Genomic DNA, 20,680 nt, shown 5'->3' on the forward strand with positions numbered 1-20,680 from the left:
ACAGGTTGAGAGATAAAAAAAATAATAATCCCCGTTCAGTCTCAATGGCGGGGAGCGGGCCGGCCCGGCCGCCAAGTGCGGCAGGGCTGCAGGCCTCTTGGACAGGTTGAGAGATAAAAAAATAATAATCCCCGTTCAGGCTCAATGGCGGGTAGCGGGCCGGCCCGGCGGCGGAGAGCGGGCCGCAATCGGCCGCCAAGTGCGGCCGGGCAGCAGGCCTCTTGGACAGGTTGAGAGATGAAAAAAAATATAATCCCCGTTCAGTCTCAATGGCGGGGAGCGGGCCGGCCCGGCAGCGGAGAGCGGGCTGCACTCGGCCGCCAAGTGCGGCTGGGCAGCAGGCCTCTTGGACAGGTTGAGAGATAAAAAAATAATAATCCCCGTTCAGTCTCATTGGGGGGGGCGTGCCGGCCCGGCTGCGGAGAGCGGGCCGCACTCAACCGCCGAGTGCGTCCGGGGAGCAGGCCTCTTGGACAGGTTGAGAGATAAAAAAATTTGTCCCGTTCAGTCTCAATGGCGGGGAGCGGGCCGGCCCGGCCGCCAAGTGCGGCAGGGCAGCAGGCCTCTTGGACAGGTTGAGAGATAAAAAAATAATAATCCCCGTTCAGGCTCAATGGCGGGTAGCGGGCCGGCCCGGCGGCGGAGAGCGGGCCGCACTTGGCCGCCAAGTGCGGCCGGGCAGCAGGCCTCTTGGACAGGTTGAGAGATAGAAAAAAATAGCCCCCGTTCAGTCTCAATGGCGGGGAGCGGGCCGGCCCGGCGGCCGAATGCGGGCGAGCAGCAGGCCTCTTGGACAGGTTGAGAGATAAAAAAATAATAATCCCCATTCAGTCTCAATGGCGGGGAGCGGGCCGGCCCGGCGGCGGAGACCGGGCCGCCCTCGGCCGCCAAGTGCGGCCGGAAAGCAGGCCTCTTGGACAGGTTGAGAGATAAAAAAATAATAATCCCCGTTCAGTCTCAATGGCGGGGAGCGGGCCGGCCCGGCAGCGGAGAGCGGGCTGCAATCGGCCGCCAAGTGCTGCTGGGCAGCAGGCCTCTTGGACCGGTTGAGGGATAAAAAAATAATAATCCCCGTTCATTCTCATTGGGGGGGGCGTGCCGGCCCGGCTGCGGAGAGCGGGCCGCACTCGGCCGCCGAGTGCGTCCGGGGAGCAGGCCTCTTGGACAGGTTGAGAGAAAAAAAAAATAGTCCCGTTCAGTCTCAATGGCGGGGAGCGGGCCGGGCCAGGCCGGCGGCGAAGGGCGGGCCCCCCCATTCAATCTCGGCAACACCGCTTGTGTCCGTCAGAGGGCGGTGTAGTAGGCAAAAGGCCATTCATTTTAATGGGCGCCGGAAATCGTGCCGGCTCGGCGGCCGAGTGCGGCCGGGCAGCAAGCATCTTGGACAGGTTGAGAGATTTAAAAAAATAGCCCCCGTTCAGTCTCAATGGCGGGGAGCGGGCCGGCCCGGCCGCCAAGTGCGGCAGGGCAGCAGGCCTCTTGGACAGGTTGAGAGATAAAAAAATAATAATCCCCGTTCAGTCTCAATGGCGGGAAGCGGGCCGGCCCGGCGGCGGAGAGCGGGCCGCACTCGGCCGCCAAGTGCGGCCGGGCAGCAGGCCTCTTGGACAGGTTGAGAGATAAAAAAATAATAATCCCCGTTCAGTCTCAATGGCGGGGAGCGGGCCCGCCCGGCGGCCGAGTGCGGCCGGGCAGCAGGCCTCTTGGACAGGTTGAGAGATAAAAAAAAAATAACCCCCCGTTCAGTCTCAATGACGGGGAGCGTGCCGGCCCGGCGGCGGAGAGCGGGTCGCACTCGGCCGCCTAGTGCGGCCGGGCAGCAGGCCTATTGGACAGGTTGAGAGATAAAAAAATAATAATCCCCGTTCAGTCTCAATGGCGTGGAGCGGGCCGGCCCGGCGGCCGAGTGCGGCGGGCAGCAGGCCTCTTGGACAGGTTGAGAGCTAAAAAAAAAAATGCCCCTGTTCAGTCTCAATGGCGGGGAGCGGGCCGGCCCGGTGGCGGAAAACGGGCCGCACTCGGCCGCCAAGTGCGGCCGGGCAGCAGGCCCCTTGGACAGGTTGAGAGATAAAAATAAAAAAAAGTCCCCGTTCAGTCTCAATGGTGGGCCGGCCCGGAGGCCGAGTGCGGCCGGGCAGCAGGCCTCTTGGACAGGTTGAGAGATAAAAAAATAGCCCCCGTTCAGTCTCAATGGCGGGGAACGGGCCGGCCCTGCTCTTTTCGTCGAAAAAATGTTGTTGATTACATCAAGAGACCAGCCAACTAATTCGATGGTTAGTTCTTCGGATGAAAAATACGGTAGGAGGCTCGGAAAAAGTTAGACAAAGACAGCACAAAGACTAAGTGGCGAGCATGGAAAGGGTGGGGTGAGGGCAGGAGCAGTGCAAAAAAAGCGTCCGCCTTCGTCGAGAGCCAAGCAGAAGTGATCTCCAAAAGGAGATCAAAATGTCTTTTGTGTCACTTGTCTTTGACAACTAAATTTTCACCCAAAGCAAACTGCAAGGAATAAGAACAGATGAAGTTTGACTTTATGGCCAAAACTTTCACATACTATTCTTATGCAACAGTTGCCACCAGGTAGCAGACTGAATAACAACATAGGGCAGCGAATCGGGAGACATGGTGATCGGCTGCCTCGCATGTCGGCCTCACAGTGCAGAGGTGCAAGGTTCGATTCTGCCTTCAGCCTTCTTTGTGGAGTTTGCATGTTCTGCCCATGCTTGCGTGGGTTTTCTCCAGGTCCTCTGGGTTTCTCCCACATTCCAAAAACATTCATTGCAGGTTAATGGAACACACTAAATTGTTTCTAGGTGAGAGCGTCAGTACAAATGGTTGTTCGTCTATGTGTGCCCTGTGATTGGTTGCTAACAAGTTCAGGGTCTACCCTGCCTACTGTCTGAAGATAGCTGGGATAGTCTCTAGCACACCCACAACCCTTGTGGGGATAAGTGATTAGAAAATGGATGTATGGAGAGAGCGTTTTTTTAGCACTTTCTGTCAAACATTATTTTCACGCCTTTTATTTCGATCGATATTTACATTTGTGCAAAAATATTTAGGCTGCTGTACTTCTGTTTACATTTGATCATTTTAGATTGCAGAACTACTGGATGCATTTAATCTTAATCTTAATTTGATATCGGTCTGGTAAATGCCACTTCAAAATAAAGTGAGGTCAGCAGTTATAGTATGTTGCATAATTTTTATCGACTGAATTTATATCATACCAAGTCGCTATCTTGATATAAAATGGCACCAAGGTGTATATACGAATAGTTGTTCCGATTGACTTATTGTCAATGTTTTTGTTATGTGTTCATTCATATTTTATATAAATTGTTCTCTAAAGAGTTTGCATAACATATCTTTGAGTGTAGCTATACACTATGATTGTGATGTCATATCAAAGTCGTAGGCATATCCATTGACATTTGTCCCTGTTACTACTCTCACTCAGATGTAAATTTTTAAGTGGAAAGTATATCCGTGGTTCAAAGGTAGAACTCTCTCTTTCTCTCTCAAATATTGAAGTTCCGTGTAAAAAAAAAAATGCAGTACTCTCTTTAGGACAGACAACTTTTCGAGGCCTTGAATGAGACAGATGCAAAATAAGTTGCCATGCAGTATAAGAAGTCAAGCTAAGTTAGCGGTGCACTCAATGTTTTTATTGTTTATTTTATTGTTTTAGATTGATGGCCTAAAAGTGCTTTAAAAAAAATTAATTACACTGGTCAAGAGCAAATTTTATTCAGAGAAGGCTTCATCCCTCAACTTATTCTCGATGCTCATTGGAAAATGGCTGCTATTTTTTCTTGCACATCAGATTTTTTAGATATTTTCATTTTAGTTTTTAAGTTTCACCTATAAAAGCGTGTGCAATACAAATTTCACCATTCATTTTGATCTATGACGTTTCAGGAAAAAAAGCGATAACATGGGTAATAAAGGTCAGTGGCAATGATTTCACATGTTAATGTAAATATTTGGGGGCGGAACAGTTTGCACGTCCGCCTCACAGTGCAGAGGTGCAGGGTTCTATTCTTGCTTCGGCCGTCCTGTGTGGAGTTTGCATGTTCTTCCCGTGCTTGCGTGGGTTTTCCCTGGGTACTCCGGTTTCCTTCCACCTTCCAAAAACATGCATGGCAGGTTAATGGAACACTCCAAATTGTCTCTAGGTGTGAGTGTGAGTGTGGATGGTTGTTCAGATATGTGTTCCCTGCGATTGCCTGGCAACCGGTTCCGGATCTCCCCCGCCTACTGCCCGAAGACAACTGGGATAAGTTCCACTACGCCCGCGACCCTTGTTAGGATAAAGCAGATTAGAAAATGGATGGATTGATGTATACATTTGTTCATGCATCATCAGTCATTTAAAAAAAAGAGAGAGAGATAGAGAGAGAGAAAAGTTGGCTGGATCATTTAGCTTTCCATTTTTTCGCAAACAAAATGAGGAATTGTGGGATGCAGTGATGTTAACCGCCCAGTTAACCTTAATGATGCCGTTAACTAACAATGTGATTAAGCATTGTTTGAGGAGCATATTTAACAGTCGGTCAGGGAACGGTCGTTTAAAAAGTTAACCGGCAGTTCAGGCTTAACCAATGTTTAAAATAACAGCACACTAAACAACCGGGCATTGCGATCAAATTTTCCAATATTGCTGCATTTCTCCTTCAATACCTTGAAACAGGCCATCAGAGGTACACTTTAAAGATTGCGACCTACACCAAATTAGAAGACATCTGATAAGAATAGTGATACAACAACAAAGCTGCTCTTGGTGCTTTTCTTTAGTCTTTAGCCATTATAATTTCAGCAACAAAAAAAAAAAAACTACCGGTACTTGCATTCAGCCCCTTTCACAGAAATAGTTAAGCCCCTATCCCACTGAGGGGCAAACAATTGTGACTGTTTGCAAAGGCGTTCACCTCAGAGTTCTTCAGGGCTCGTTCAAGGTCGCAAAACGTTTACCTAACATTCACCAGACGTTTGCTAATCATTTCAGTGATTTTTCTTGTCATTGAAATTTTGAAAATGGAAACATGTAGTGAACGGGTTGACAACGTATGTGACCTTGAACGAACCCTGACGATCTAATATGAATGATACATTTTTGTACCTTCGCAGTCCCAATTATTTGCCTCTCAGTGGGGTAGGGCCTGAACTCTTGTTGCTTTTGTCGTATTGAGCATCAAGACCCTTTGCAATGTCAAAGTAAGTTCCTATTACACCCACTGGTAGCGTGGTTATGATCATACTTTTCCTCATTCCCAAAAACATACAATTCCAAATGAAAAGCAAAATATGCTTGTGGACTTCATCTTTCAGATGCTCATTGAGCTGAAATCCTGCAGCAGTCCTAGTTTTATCTGACTTTTTAATTGACATTGGAGAGGTTGAAACTACTATTTACAAGTGACTTGTTCCAAGGGTATTGACAAGTTAAATAGCATCGAAATGTCATTTTGAGAGATTCTACTGTATGATTATGTATTTCCAAGGTTATTTTGAGCCTGTGTTTGTATCATTGATATTACTACTTGATGTATTTTTAACAAAAGGTAATTGGATTAGAATTGTCTCTTTTCCCTCATGTCTTTCCTCTCAGCAGATGGAGAACATTAACCTGTATGAGGAACTTGGAAGAGACTCTATGGCTGTTGTCTATAAAGGAAGAAGGATGGGAACTCTGAACTATGTAGCCCTCAAATGCTGTGACAAAGCCAAAAGGCCCGAAATTACCAACCATGTAGGTTACTCTCTTTTTGTGTAATTATATATTTATTACATTTATACTGACAGCTATTTATCATATGTGAGGTAGACCCATTAAAGTGTCATGTTTGTTCTATACGTTGGCGATAAAAAGTCGACACACACTTTTTTAACTGGCAGGTTCATGTGGTATGAAAAAGTAAGACTCAGGTTAATCATTTTGCTCTGCGCAGCAATGCTGCACCTTCATGACGGGATCATTTTCAAAAAGACATGCCCATGTTTGTCTACAGTACACCAACTGTGCCAAATGGACTTCTCATTTACTGACTAATTTTAAAAATGACAGATGGCAGTACTAGGCTATGCCAGAACACACCTGCTAACTGAAAGAATGAAGAAATGAAAGTGGGCGGAGACAGAGAGAAACTTGAGGTTCATTGAGAAAAACTGGGTCCCGACCAAGTTAGGTTCATAGTCATTTTTACAGTGGTAACTGACTGAGTCCTCTCTCTGAAACAGGCTAAAGTTACCCCTCTTTCTCAGGTTTTAGTAACCTCCCGTTTTGAAATGGACAAATCAGGAGTTTCCCTCATTTTAGGGTTCACAGATTTGGAGTTATCACAAAACCTGCTTTGTGAAACTGACCCCTTGTTGGTTCATTGTTTGTGTTTGCTGCATCTGTTCTTGTTGCTGAGTTCATGTCTTCTCCAAGAACTGTCTTGTTTCCTTCTGTAGTAAGTTCATGTCCAGCTTGGTTTGTGCCTTTTAATCATGTTTTCAGACTTGATTGATTGGTTTATAATTCCAAAGTGCTTTTTTTTCAATGTGGAGGGAAATACGAAAAAATTGCAAATGGTAGTCAGTGTTTGCACAAATCTTCCAGGCTTTTGTTATGAGGCAAAAAACAAAACAAAACAAAACCAAAAACAGAAAAAGCCTACTAGAACATCTGAACTTTATTTGGGGTTAATCAGAGGCAAATGGTGGTGTGTGATGGCATGTGTGAACTCCCACCGAACACGCATTTGATTGTGACTGGTTAATTCTGAATGAAGTACAGTCTCAGTTTTAGGAGAGCGCACACTTCTACGACCCCAAAGAACCTCAGTTATTTTTACTTCTTCAAAAAATCTTTTTTCTCCATGGAGGGATGGGTTGCACCGGTTATTGGTAACATTTGGTGGAAAAAGTTTTGAAATGGGTTGTCTTGGTCTCTAATTTTATGACAAGAACCTGGCATTTGACGGTGGTGTGTAGACTTTTTATATTATATCTACTGTACAATTTCAGTGGCTACCTTGTTCCCCAAAATTGTATTACGGCCACCAAGACATAAAATGCACCGTCTGTAAAAGTCTTATATGCACATACCATCCATCCTTTTTCTGATCCGCTTATCCTAACAAGGGTAGCGGGGTATGTTTGACCCAATCCCAGCCATTTTGGGAAGTAGGTGGGGGACACCCTGAACCGGTTGCCAGCCAATTGCAGGGCACACAGAGATGAACAACCATCCACGCTCACACTCATACCTAGGGACAATTTGGAGTGTTCAATCAGCCTGCCATGCATGTTTTTGGAATGTGGGAGGAAACCAGGGTACCCGGAGAAAACCCACGCAAGCCTGGGAGAACATGCAAACTCCACACAGGGAGGCCAGAGCTGGAATTGAACCTGGTACCTCTGCACTGTGAGTTTGACACGCTAACCACTGGATCACCGGGCCGCCATTGTCTTTTTTTTTTTTTTGCCTCAAAGGTCCGTCTATGCCAAGATCTGGATCATCCAAACATTGTACATTTTTATGAGTGGTATGAGACCAGAAAACACTTATGGCTAGTGGTGGAGCTCTGCACAGGTCAGTTGCGGTTCTCACATAAGTGGTTATCAATCACTGTTTTTCTAATTTTGCATGGATCTGTTCATTGGAACTTCGGTCTTAGGTTGGCATCAATATTGAACCTTCACCATTCTTGTACAGTTTAATTATGAGTTTCTCATATCTATTTACCAAAATCGGTAATTCTTTCACATCTGGATTTTTACGTCTCCTGACAACTTTGTCTTGAATGTGCAAGGTGGTAGCTTGGAGTCCGTGATTATTCGGGATGGATGTCTGCCAGAAAATGTTGTGAGGAAGTTCGGATGGGACTTGGTCAAAGGACTGGAGCACATCCACAAGTTAGGAATCATTTTCTCTGACTTGACACCTGCTAAGGTGTGTACATGTATCAAGCACCAGCATCATATTCATAATATTCCTATTTTGCATTTATCATCTGAATTATCGAATTATCTCTCTTCCTACAGATCCTGCTGGATAGTAGCGGCATGGTAAAACTGGGTAATTTCTGTTATTCCAGGACAGAGACAGACACTCTTGAAGATTTATTTTCATTGTGTTCTACATATGAAGAAACGGGGAAAAGAAAATTTGACATTAGACACCAAGACGTCAAGAAAAGGTTTCAAGGTTTGTAGTCACTCCGTTGACTCTGTTTGAAATACCGATTTGTGACTGAAAGATGTCCCTAATAATGTAGTTCACCCATCTGTCTTCCGTTCAGACATTTTGTGTTCAGTTCCTATTGTCTGTCTCGACATGTCTTGTGATTGAATGTTGACCAGTACAGGCCTATGGCGGAGTCTGCAAGTATCGGAAATTGATGCCTGGCTGACAAATATACCATGCCAGGGATACAATCCTAATTCTAATCATTTGGATCTTACTCCTACATTTGCACTTTTTCCTTCTCTTTTTGATACAAATATGTAGCCGACATTCTATTGTATTTCTGTCGGGTCATTGTCAGGCCATCTATCGTTACCAGGCTCACCAACTTATATGGCTCCAGAGATTCTCCAGGGATCTGAAACTACCGCACTCTCCGATCTCTGGGCTCTTGGTTGTGTTCTCTACTACATGTACACTGGTATGGTACCTAATAAGGGATATACTTTCCACTGTGCTTAAGTCAGATACATTTTTGGGGGTGCGCTCTAACCCACAAGATTGTGAGGGTTGCGCTCACAACTGCAGTTATTCTAATGGTGGCAATGGGGAGCTAGATTTTGAAGCATTTGTTTGTATTTGACATATGCCGGTCGTGAAATCTATAGTAGTGCCGTGCGCATATGCAGCAAGAAGTGTTGCTAGGAACGTTAAGACTCACGAAAGGAATTGACTCATTAAGCACAAACGGAAGAATATGCCCCTAAGAGCCTACCTACAGTTGAATGTATAGTTAACTTATCACATGACATTACATTGGTCATAAAAATTGTTTAAATGTAATCTTTTTGCTTTTCTAGGTAAACCACCATTCTATTCTAGTTGCTACAGTGAACTGAAGGAAATGATTGTGTGTTTGGAACCATCATCTCCGACACAGAAAGGTTCATACACTAACATAAAAAAGAGCGTTTCACATAAGGAATATAGTTTTGTTTTTTTGTTGTTGTTTTAAACGATTGAGTCATCTTTGTTTTTTATTCATATTATTGATGGTGAGCCCTCTTTCATAGTGTCTCCAACAACTCCTTCAAGTCAGGATTTCCAAAATCTTCTGAAATGTTTACTCAGCAAAAGCCCCGACAAGAGGTTTAAACACACAAATGTGATCCAAATGCAAAGAATTCTCTTAAGTAGATTTGATTTCAATCTGAAGTTATCTTATTTGCTCTTTTTTTGTTGTTGTTCTGAAGAATAAACTTGCCAGAGTTACTGAAGCACGGCTTCTGGATGCGGAAAGACAAGAATTAGAGAATGAAGATGATTGACAAGAGGACCATTGTCCTGACTTCTTTATTTATTTATTGGTTTGTTTTTGTTTTGTTGTGACAAAGTGGTACAACACAACCTGCATGGTTTTCTAAACTTACTGTATATCATGAAATTTGGTCAATGTGGTTGTGTGTTGCTGCCTTTTTCTGATGAACATAATTTAACTTCTGTTGCACAATGTTACCAAATAAAGGAGTACAATAAAAGAATGGAAAATCTTGCCTCATTTTTCAAATCATCTTCCTAAGGACCAGAGCTATAACTGATGCAGTTGATCAGCAGATAAAGCAGAACCTCCCTTTGAAACGTTTTGCCCATAATGCCAAAGACTGGGAGTGTCTCATGGTCCACAAACCATCAGAGGGCTCCACTTAGTCTGAGCATCAATCCCTGACACTTACCAGTAAGTTCATGACAGCTCTCTGAAAACAGACATGCAGCAGATGGTTGTGTGAGGTATTGATAGCCAGGCTGATTTGAAGTGCTATGCTTTGAAGTTCTCACTTAACTTGGTTTAATTAGTTCGTGATTTCAGTCTGGAATTTTCACAACCACTTAAAAAGTGGTTACAAAATCTGCCCAGTGAGCAGATCGCAAAGGTAAGTACTCGGTTCCAGTGCAACAAATAATCTGTGAATATTATCCATCCATTCATCCACACAGAGAGGCCGGAGCCGGGATCGAACCCACGACCTCTGCACTTTGAGGTTGACACCCCTCTTTGAATATTAGTAAAACCAATTGTATTGTCTTCTTCTTGAACAAACAAATATAGTGATCATGACATGAACACAACTATATGGTAGACTCATTAAATGAATTGATCTTACAAAATTCGAAATAATCCATATTGCTCAATCCATAAATTAAAAAATATACATAGATGAGTTGGTTAAAAAAATGATCGAAAATTGTAGGATTATTTTCAAACCAAGACATTTGCTTCCATTCCATTATCATTGTCTCATGTGGACTATAGTAATATTATCTGGAATAATACTTACCCTACATATGCTGTCAAATTACTCATATTGAAAAAAGTATGATTCTACATGTGTCTTCCTTGAAAACTTGTGATGCGATTGCCTTCTTCAAGAGGGCGGCCTTGTGAGTCCCAATACTGTACCTTGAAATAAGGTCATGTATCAGTCAAATACAGATACCTGGTATTGGTATTGCCTATCCCTAAAAATAACCTTGGTCTGGTTCCCTTTGCAACCTTTAACAAAGGATTTGCCCAAAGCTTTGTGCTGTGCAGTGCTGAAATGAACTGCGCAATATGGAACAATTGGGTTTGTGAAGGTGCCCAAATCTTGACAGCTTCACCATTGTCGCTACCTCCCACTCTTCTTTTGAGTGTGGTCAAAAACTGAATCAGGGCTAAGCTTGAAGGCATTGTCTCTCCTGACTCTCACAAGGAAACTTTAGGTGGACTGTTTTCTAAGCCAAGACACTCATGCAATGTGCATCATAGTCACAGAAATCAACTTAAGTTTGTGCATGTTTGGATAACCTTTGAGTGTTAATAAATTTGGATTCTAAAAATGATCGGTCCTTACAGTTATGTATCATTCGTTAAAGTTGACAATTATCCAGTTCTAAATGTTATGAATCATGCAAAAGGTGTTTAAATACTGTACACGCTGCTGTCTAAATACCGGTATATTAGTTTGTGAGATATTTCGCTAGGCGGTATACTTGTGTCTTTCCATAACAGATGTATACTTCTGTAAATTGAGGGGTTCGTTGTTTTTCAGTGGATAGCTCTACTTTACGAATGACAAAAGGAGAGATGGAATCCTTTAATGCAGTTTATTAAAAGGAGAAAGAAAAAAAAACGTCTCCACCTCCGAACGGATGAACGAGAACACAACCCCCTTTAAGTAACGAAAACATTTCCTGCTTCTCTTTAGCCAATCATAAGTATGTTTCAACAATTATTAAACAGAATATAATTTAGATAACCATAACATAAAATAATATAATGCTCAAATATAAAATGAAATAATTAATTATTTAACACACGCTTACACTTCTGTCTTTCCATGACAGAAGTATACCGTATTTTTCTTCTTTTGGTTAAATCAAATTTACCAACACCAGGGGTAGGCAACTCTGGTCCTCTAGAGCCGCAGTCTAGCTTGTTTTCGAAGTTTCCCCTCTTTCAACATACCTGATTCAAATACGCAGCTCATCAGCAAGCTCTGTAAAAGCCTGATAACGATTCTGATCATTTGAATCAGGTGTGTTGCAAGAAGAAACTTCGAAAACAAACAGAATCGCGGCTCTCAGGGACCAGAGTTGCCGACACCTGACCTACACATTTTATCAGCAGTAATCTTTTCAAATGACACTGTTTTAGTAATATTGTTGTTTTTTAGTCTTATTATTATTATTTGTTTATTTATTTTAGATACATAGAATTTGCTCGTCGAACGCTCCAACGCCCTCAACTTCTTGTTTAGTTTTTTTGTATCCTAGCAACACCGGAATAAACCATGGAAAGGTATCCTGATGTACGAAATGAATCGTTGAACACTGGTAAACAATGCCATTCTCAGACAACGTATTTGTGTAAAAACAATGAAAATAAATGTTTACATGTACATATACATATACATATAAACATTCATTTAATTCAATTGGTGTGATTTGTTGCGACTTAAATATTTCATTCGCGCCCCTCGGGTGGGTTGAAGTGACCCGCATCATCCGACTTCCGGTTAGGAGAACGACGTGTTGGAGCTCCACGAAATACGAAATGGTATTTATAACCATCATATACAAATACGTTGACATTAGTTTTATAATTATTTTTAATTCACCTCCCCTTACTGGCTATTACATTTCATGGCTAAATTTGACAACCTTCATCATTTCTTCTCACATCAGATGGAGAACTTCATTCTGTATGATGAGCTAGGAGGAGGTTCAACATCTATTGTCTATAAAGGAAGACTGAAGGGAAATCTAAACTATGTCGCCCTCAAATGCAGTGACAAAGTCAAGAGACCCGAGATCACCAACCATGTAGGATTTCAATCATTTTTATTGCATTGTATAGGTTGTAGATGAAGAGATTGAAGATGGACCAAAACTCAAATTTAAGATAAGATGTCCTTTATTTGTCCCACACTGGGGAAATTTACAGTCTACAGCAGCAAAATTGTGGGTAGAAAGAAGAAAGAAGAAAAACAAAGTGTTTGCATTCACAAAATAAATGTTTCAGTGTCAATGTACACAGTTCAATTAAGTACAATATCAATATAGATATAGATAAGGTGGCTGTGCTATTTATAATTGTTCTTCACATAATTAAATTTTTATTAGACATTATTTTACAAATATGTGACTAGTGTTACTTCTCTACTGGAATGACCAAAAGAAGATTGACATTGTCTTGTTTCTCTGTTTTGTTGCAGGTTCGTCTGAGTCAAGATCTGGATCATCCAAACATTGTTCGCTTTTATGAGTGGTATGAGACCAGAAAGCACTTGTGGGTAGTGGTAGAGCTCTGCACAGGTCAGTAACTAATGAACGGTCCTCAATCTTTACTTATATACCAATACTGTACTTGCATTCTTTCAGTATGGACCTGTGAAAAAGAATTCCTCTGATTATGTCCCAAAAGTTGTCACCTATTTTCTGCAGCATAGTAATGCATATGCCGATGCCTTCTAGTTTATGCCTTAGGCATAAACTAGATTCTTCTATTGTCTGAAACAAAATGACCACAATTTTTGGTGACTTTTTTTCTTCCATTTAGGCTTACTTCTTGGTGTCTCTTTAACCTTCTCTCGGCCTCTCTCTTTGTGTGTTCCAAGGTGGTTCGTTGGAGTCTGTAATTGTTCGTGATGGATGTCTGCCTGAAGATGTGGTTAGGAAGTTTGGTTGGGACTTGGTCAAAGGACTGGAATATATTCACAAATTAGGAATCATTTTCTCTGACCTGACCCCAACTAAGGTTTATTTGTACATCTCCACCATAATGACAACACACACACACACACACACACACACACACACACACACACACACACACACACACACACACACACACACACACACACACACACACACACACACACACACACACACACACACATACACATACACATTATGTATATATATACTGTATATAAGTAAACTAATAAACTATCATCTTTCATTTAATAGATCCTGCTGGATAATAGTGGTACTTTAAAGTTAAGTAACCTCAGTCACTCCAAGACAGAGAGGGAAACCCTTGAAGATTTCTTGTCATTGTGTTCTTCATGTGAAGATGCAGAGGAAAACTATCAACATGATATTAAAAAAAGATTTCAAGGTCAGAGTTGTTGTATTATTCCTTGTTTTACTGTTATCTGATGCACATAATCAATTATTAGGACTATGTATACATTTTCAGGCTCAGCACATTACATGGCTCCAGAAGTCCTACAGGGATCAGAAACGACTTTGACCTCGGATCTCTGGGCTCTTGGTTGTATTCTCTACTACATGTACACTGGTATGGTCCACACAAACGCAAAATGTCGTTTTTTTTATACTGTGTAATCTGTATTTACCTAAACCCTGCGTCGTCTAAATAGCACAGTCATTCAAGACTAATACAAAAAAAAGAGATTTCTCTTTTTTTGTTGTTGTAGGTAAGCCACCATTTTTCTCTACTAACCACGATGAACTCACTGGAATGATTTTACATCAGGAACCTTCATCGCCCGTGCAGACAGGTATTGTATACATCAATTATTGCTTAGGAAATCGAAAGAAGATCTTGACTCATTATTTTAAAAAAGGAATATCTTTTACAATGTTTCACTTGTACTGTCCATACAGTGTTTCCATTCAGTCTTCCCAGTGAAGGTTTCCAAAATCTTCTTAGAGCTGTACTCATCAAAAACCATGCTGAGAGGTCAGACAGGACACACCGACATCCTGTACATGATGGAAGGCTTGACGAATCAAATTGTTCAAGTTAAATTTGAAATGTCATTGCACGTTTTGATCACCCTGTAGTTGAACATGTGTTGTTTTGGTCTTCAGGATTAAGTGGCCAGACTTACTCAGGCACCAATTTTGGACACAAGAACAAAATAAGGAAGATGACTTGGAGGAAGTAGAGGAGTATGATGATGACGAAGAGTTTGTCGAGAGAAAAAATGGCAGAAGCAGTGGTGTTTCACCTGTTCAGGGGTTTGTAACGTGAGATTATTTCTGAACATGTTTACTTTGTGCTTTTCAATGATTGATAATGTATTTACTAATTAACATGCATACAGAATTGCAATGATGTTGACCTGAAGAGTGTTCAATGCACATGCTTCCATTAAATAAGGACTTTGGAGAAGTCAACCTCATCTCAGACAAAAAACATAAGCATTCCAGACAGCGGGATAGAGACACACACTGCAGTCCGTGGAGTTGTGAGGAAGACTCAGGAATCAGCCGGGACGTTGGCAGAGCCCCAAAAGGAGGATGAAGAAGAAAAGACGCAAGATAAAACTGCTACTCAACAAATGGCTCAAATACTGCAACTCGAGGAGTCATTCACATCAGGTAATAATTGTTTTACTGTATATGTCATTGTGTTATTTGAATTCCGTTTGACTGGAGTAATTCTGGTGATTTGGCTCTCCTGTAGACACGTAATTAGGTTCACCTGTATCATGAACTCGGTGAATGATGCAAGAGCTATACAGTATTCAAAATTCAGTCTTCACAAAGATGGCAGTGATCATTTTTTGAATGACACTGTATCAAAGGTATTGTCCATCCATCCCTTTTCTTATCATTACAAGGGTTGTGGGTGTGCTGGAGCCTATCCCAGCTGTAGTAGGCGAGATAGAACCTGAACTGGTAGTCAGCCAATCACAGGGCACATTTAGACGAACTACCATTCATGCTCAACACAACCAATCACAATCGGGCACAATTTAGGTTGTTCCATTAACCTTCCAAGCATGTCTCTGGAATGTGGGAAGAAACCGAAGTACGCAGAGAAAACCACGGGAAGAACATGCAAACTCCACACAGGAAGGCTGGAGCCCAGAACCGAACCCATGACCTCTGCACTCTGAGGCAGACGTGCTAACCAATGGGCAACTGTGCCACCCAGATATTTTAATTGTAATAGTGATTGTTTCGACTTTTGATCTATCAGCAGTTGTAGTTGTTGTTGCTTCGTTTATTTCGTTCATCTTATCAGCAGTTTCGTTTTTAGAGATGTAGAACTGCACCACTTATTTTCCAGAGCAGTCTCAATCAAACATCAGTATATTTGTAAAAGTAGCATTTTCACTCTTCGATTGAAATTTGACTTAACCTGTGAGTCACGCTATAGCAGTGCTTCTCTTAATCCTGACATCATCTTTGATAAAAAAAAAATCAACAGAAATTATTTTATATAGTATATTTTGTTTTGCAGGTTAAAGGTTTATTTTTATATTGTGGTGATCAATTTGAATGCATTATTATTTATTGATTTTATGGAATTGTATTTTTCAGTCTCGTATGGTTTGACATGGTCGGTCAAAAAATGTTTAAAGTTTAATTAAGAATTAAAATTTTTTCTTGAATTTCAGATGCACTTTAAATCTTTTCTGTTAGTTAATAAAGCTATTTTTTATTGTAAGTTGGTCCATATTTCTTTCGTTTTTATTCTCTTATACATTAATAAGGATACAGCATTATGCAGAGGTGCACTTATAACCATTTTATATAAGTACTGCTATTTATAGTTGCGGGGAGGGGCGAGATGTTTTCTTTTTCCTAGGGGGGACATGACAGAAAATAATTGAGAAGCACTGCACTATAGGAATATGGGATTCATCATTATGTGAGGATTTCATTTCTAAAACTCTTTAAATCTGTTGGTTTATTCTCAGAAAAATAAAATTTAGCTACCCAGACCTGCAATTTTTTAATTGAATCCTCCACGATTGACTGGCGACCAGTTTATCATAAAATAACCTTTATTTGTCCCACACTGGGATCATAATACTATAATGTAACTTTGTTACAGCTGCCGCTGTTGTGAAAGCGCTATATAAATCAGCATGTATTGTATTGTATTGTAATGATAATCATAATCAAAATAATGCATGAGATTTATATGGCGCTTTTCTGCACAGTGGACACTCAAAGCTCTCACAGTGGATACATTATTCATGCACTCACACATTAAACTACGTATGTAGCCACAGATGCACTGGGGCAGGCTGACGAAAGAGTGGGTACGATTGTGTACCTACGGCCCCTCAGACCACCACCAAACATTCACGAACAACAGCCGCACACCAGTTTGAGTCACATTGGGGGCAAGGTGGATGAAGTTTATTGGCACAGTCTAATCATGTCCAATACAAGTCCACTGTGATTGTATAGAATGAGTGGCACAGCAAGACTGATGTTTAAAGTTGGCTTTGATCTCCTTTTGCAAAACTAATTTTCCTGTGTTCTTTCTTCCACAAGATAATCCATCAAAGTTCAGGCCAAAGAGTGACATTGATGATAACACTGAGACAATTTCTCTTCTCAGGTATTTGGATTTAGAAAATATTTACTCTCCTTTTTATCTATTATTTTAGATGTCTCACCACTGCACAGAAAGTTAAATGTTCTGTTCTTTTAGCTCCTGTGAAATTTCAAGTGGAAGCTGCAGCATCTCAGACTCTTTAAATTGCAGTCGTTCTCCTCAGCGGAGTGACCTCCACATTGTTAAGGTACTGACAAACTTTTGTTTTTATTTTTTCACGTCTTAATAGTAAACCCAGACATACCTTACTTTTATTTAGTTTTTTGCTTTGAGGAGAAACACGTGGTTTGTTGGATTTGCTGATTTAGTGGTAAATGACTGGGATAGGCTACATCACACCCATGCCTCTAATTAGATGGTTGAATTATTGTTAAAGGGAAAGTTAACTCAGAAATTTTCTGTACAATACATTCTATGCGGCCCTACTTGTCTAAACACGGTATTCTGATTTAAGTCTGCCTTTGTGTAATATGAATTAAGCAGCAAATTACACCTGTTTTTATCCATCTCATGGGGCAGCCATTTTGCCACTTGCTGTTGAATGAAAATTACATCACAGTTGCTCAGGGCTCAGGTAACGACCAATCATGGCTTAGCGATTTTCTGAGTTCTGAAGTTTTCTAAACTCTATTTTGGGATGTATTCATTTATGTTGAACTTTGTATGGATATGTTTTTTTCCTGACACTGACACTGACCTGACAAGAAAAACTAATTAATTATTTTGAACTCAGATTTATATTTGAAATTATCTTATGCCCATTATTGCCAGTGAGCATACAGAACAGTAATGTACATTAAGATTAAGATTAAGATTAAGAAACCCTTTATTAGTCTCGCAATGGAGAAATTCCAGATTCACAGCAGCAAAGTTATTTTGCCATTATCCAGAAATTTTCTGTCTCCATCTGCTGGTGTAATTTAGAAACATTGTTTCTTGTGATGCATTGGTTGACGTTGGTTTGAACAATAAATCTGTTTCGTTTCATCTTTCTACAAGACAACAACTGGCACCAACATCACATCTTGTGTGAAAGCGCTTCTGCGTACTCAATCAGACCAAACTGTTTCCTCAGTCAGCGTTTCCCGTTTCATTATTTAGAAATGTGTTTCAGAGATTGTTTTCCCTCAATTGTTGTTATTGGAAACTCCCTAGCTTAGAGTATTGCTAACGACGTAGCGACGATGCTAAATCGGTGCTAGCAGCTAATTAGCATGCGACGGTGCTGGGAAAATGCATTGTTTATCGTTGTTTGTCACATTTTTAGTTGTATTTATGTCCTTTGTTAAACACCTGACGATTTGTGTTGTACTTGTGTACACAATATTAATGCATGTTTTAAATCTGTTCATTTCAGTTTCACTCTACAATTCATTGAGCTGATGTCACAGTTGTTCACTGTACGCCGTCAAGAAGACCGTAATAAAGGAGCAGGACGCTCAGTTTCCTGGCTCATGAATGAATGAGTTTGGCTTGCTGTTGACCTGCGGTAACATACTCATAGTATTTAACACGTAGCGATAACAGTACAAGCCAAGGTACAGCAATGCGAGGCACACATACAAACTCCACACAGGAAGGCCGTAGCCTGGAATCAGTCTACAACGTCTGCAATGTGAGGTGGACGTGCTAACCAGTTGACCACCATGCTGCCCCGAGAAAGACATTTTAGTTGGAATTTGCACACATTGCGTGATGTGTTGTCAGGGTAGGCGTTTTACCTCATCACACAACTAGATGGCATAGCTGTCTGATCAACGCAAACAAACCACTATACTCCTGTTTTGTGGCCTTATTGACGAAAGGCACCACTTTTACATAGTAACTATCTCAGCTTACTCCACCAAATAAGAATGTCATAAAAACTATGTATACTGCAGTAATTATGATTTTGTTCATAACCTCACAATCTTGAGTTATCAAATGTGAACTCAATGCACAGCAGCTAATGACATACAGTATTTCCAGGTGAAAATACAGAGGCGTCTGAGCTTTTGGCTTCCGTTTATTAATAATGTAAATGTTAGTATATTTTTGTTTGTGGACTTGGTAGAATTGAGAGTTTGTGTGTGTTAAGCAGTGTACACAATATTCATTGTTGAAAATGACTGGCCTGTGCTCTTAGTACTGTAGGAGTCAATTTCTGTCATCATGTTGGTGTGTGACATTGACAATAAATCTGTCTGAACAGAGGTCTGTGTGTGTGTGTGTATACTTGGCATTTTCCCATCTTTCTGTTTGCCCTTCTTCCTGTTGTGTGTCTGTTAGAGGAAGGGATGGGGTGATGTTTATGTGTGCCCACATGAATGATGCAGTAACGCAGTAAAAAAGTTGTCTCTTAGTCTTTGACTGGTTGGCCATCCTTGATCTACACAATAGAAGGTGACAATAAAGACTATTCGATTTTGTGTGTGTGTGTTTTTTGCTGTCTTCTAAGCAGCTGGGTTGAGCATGTCAAAATAAGCAAGGCAAGTCTCTGTTCACACGGACTTGCATGTACTGTGATACAGTAAATGGCTCAGTAAATAAGATACAATGCTATGGTTGCTTCATTGACACTTGCTTAACTGGATCAAATAAGGTTGTACGTAATTTATAGTAATTTGATGTCATTTACACAGATTGGAAAGATATTTTAAAGAATTTGATGCTGTCGCTATGCGTTCGAGACTACTGACCGGAAGTTAGCGCGTACTGACCGGAAGTTAGCACGTTGCCCAAATGCGGAAATTGTGCGTGCATATTTTTCCGTTGAACACAAAAGCTCTGTCAACATTCACAATCTGCGTTCTCCCAAGGCTAGATTGTATTTCAGGTAGCAAGACGTGTCATTCGGCGCGACTTGAGCACACGTGATTTCCAAATTCAGACAATTCGCAGGCTGGGTCGTTAGACTCTTTCAAAGGCTCCTCCTCATGTAGACTCTGTGGACCGCATACATTGTGGCGAATTTGGACAGGCTTACTGAGCATTTGGACACCAAGTGATCGAGTCGCACCGGAAGACGTCATTTAGCCGAAAATGCGGCCTTCAGAGGACTCAGCCAAACCTGATTATGCTTGCAGGAAGCCATGATTTACTCAGTTGTATTAATTGCAATGGGTGGATATGTAGTTTGTTTTTGTTTTTTTATTTTGGTAAACTTCTGCCTATTAATCGACAGGCAAGGTGTTGTTTTGCCTTACAGTCTATGTTGCATCAACAGATGAACTCATGTATTAATAATTAATAAATCATTTCTGACAAATGTGGCCCATTTTTTCCCGCAGCATCTCAAATGGTGTCTCTCACTACCCGAAGTGTGCTACATTTCCAGGCAAGGCCATCAGATTTTTTTGTCTCTGATGGTTTTAAAATGGGACTTGCTTGACGAATACGTAGGTGGGCTGAGAAAATAACTATGGGGCATGTTGTACCGTTCACGTTCAAATCAATTCCTTACGTGTCTTTCTTACACGTTGTGATTCTTCCGTCGAGGGCAGGCATGTCCAGCTCTGGGACTGGAGGGCCTCTGTCATGCCTGTTTTCCAGCTCTCCCGCTGCAACACATCTGATTTAGACGATTAACTCATCAGCCAGCCCCGAAGCAGCATTAGGAAGGTCCTGATTATTTGAATGAGGCGTGTTGCTCCGGGGAGAGC

At 41.4% G+C, this 20,680-nt stretch overlaps 1 protein-coding gene across 7 annotated transcripts; it reads left to right on the plus strand.

The window, feature by feature from the left end:
• The first annotated feature begins 3,141 nt into the window (after positions 1–3,141).
• Positions 3,142–19,093, plus strand: ulk4 (unc-51 like kinase 4). Of its 7 annotated transcripts, none has more exons than XM_052064738.1 (14): positions 3,142–3,497; positions 5,609–5,749; positions 7,477–7,576; positions 7,797–7,936; positions 8,029–8,191; positions 8,532–8,651; positions 14,152–14,235; positions 14,342–14,417; positions 14,549–14,707; positions 14,841–15,061; positions 16,976–17,042; positions 17,136–17,226; positions 18,039–18,126; positions 18,573–19,093. In XM_052064738.1, exons 2-14 carry the CDS (start codon positions 5,612–5,614, stop codon positions 18,656–18,658), a joined length of 1,533 nt encoding a protein of 510 aa, XP_051920698.1. In that variant the 5' UTR covers positions 3,142–3,497; positions 5,609–5,611; the 3' UTR covers positions 18,659–19,093. The 7 variants fall into 7 exon arrangements, with proteins under 7 accessions (XP_051920698.1, XP_051920699.1, XP_051920700.1 ...); XM_052064739.1 differs by having other exon boundaries at positions 5,612–5,749; XM_052064740.1 differs by having other exon boundaries at positions 3,145–3,497; positions 8,550–8,651.
• The last annotated feature ends 1,587 nt before the right edge of the window (positions 19,094–20,680 follow it).

Source organism: Hippocampus zosterae, chromosome 5, assembly GCF_025434085.1.
Source record: "Hippocampus zosterae strain Florida chromosome 5, ASM2543408v3, whole genome shotgun sequence".
Taxonomy (NCBI): domain Eukaryota; kingdom Metazoa; phylum Chordata; class Actinopteri; order Syngnathiformes; family Syngnathidae; genus Hippocampus; species Hippocampus zosterae.

What these genes read in the sequence shown, in the direction of transcription:
- ulk4 (XM_052064735.1), top strand. Translation starts at nt 12,096, where the DNA reads ATGTTTACATGTACATATACATATACATATAAACATTCATTTAATTCA. An exon ending in CTGACCTGACCCCAACTAAG is followed by an intron (nt 13,467 to 13,678) that starts GTTTATTTGTAC and finishes TTCATTTAATAG; the next exon opens with ATCCTGCTGGATAATAGTGG. An exon ending in CCTGTTCAGGGGTTTGTAAC is followed by an intron (nt 14,708 to 14,840) that starts GTGAGATTATTT and finishes CCATTAAATAAG; the next exon opens with GACTTTGGAGAAGTCAACCT.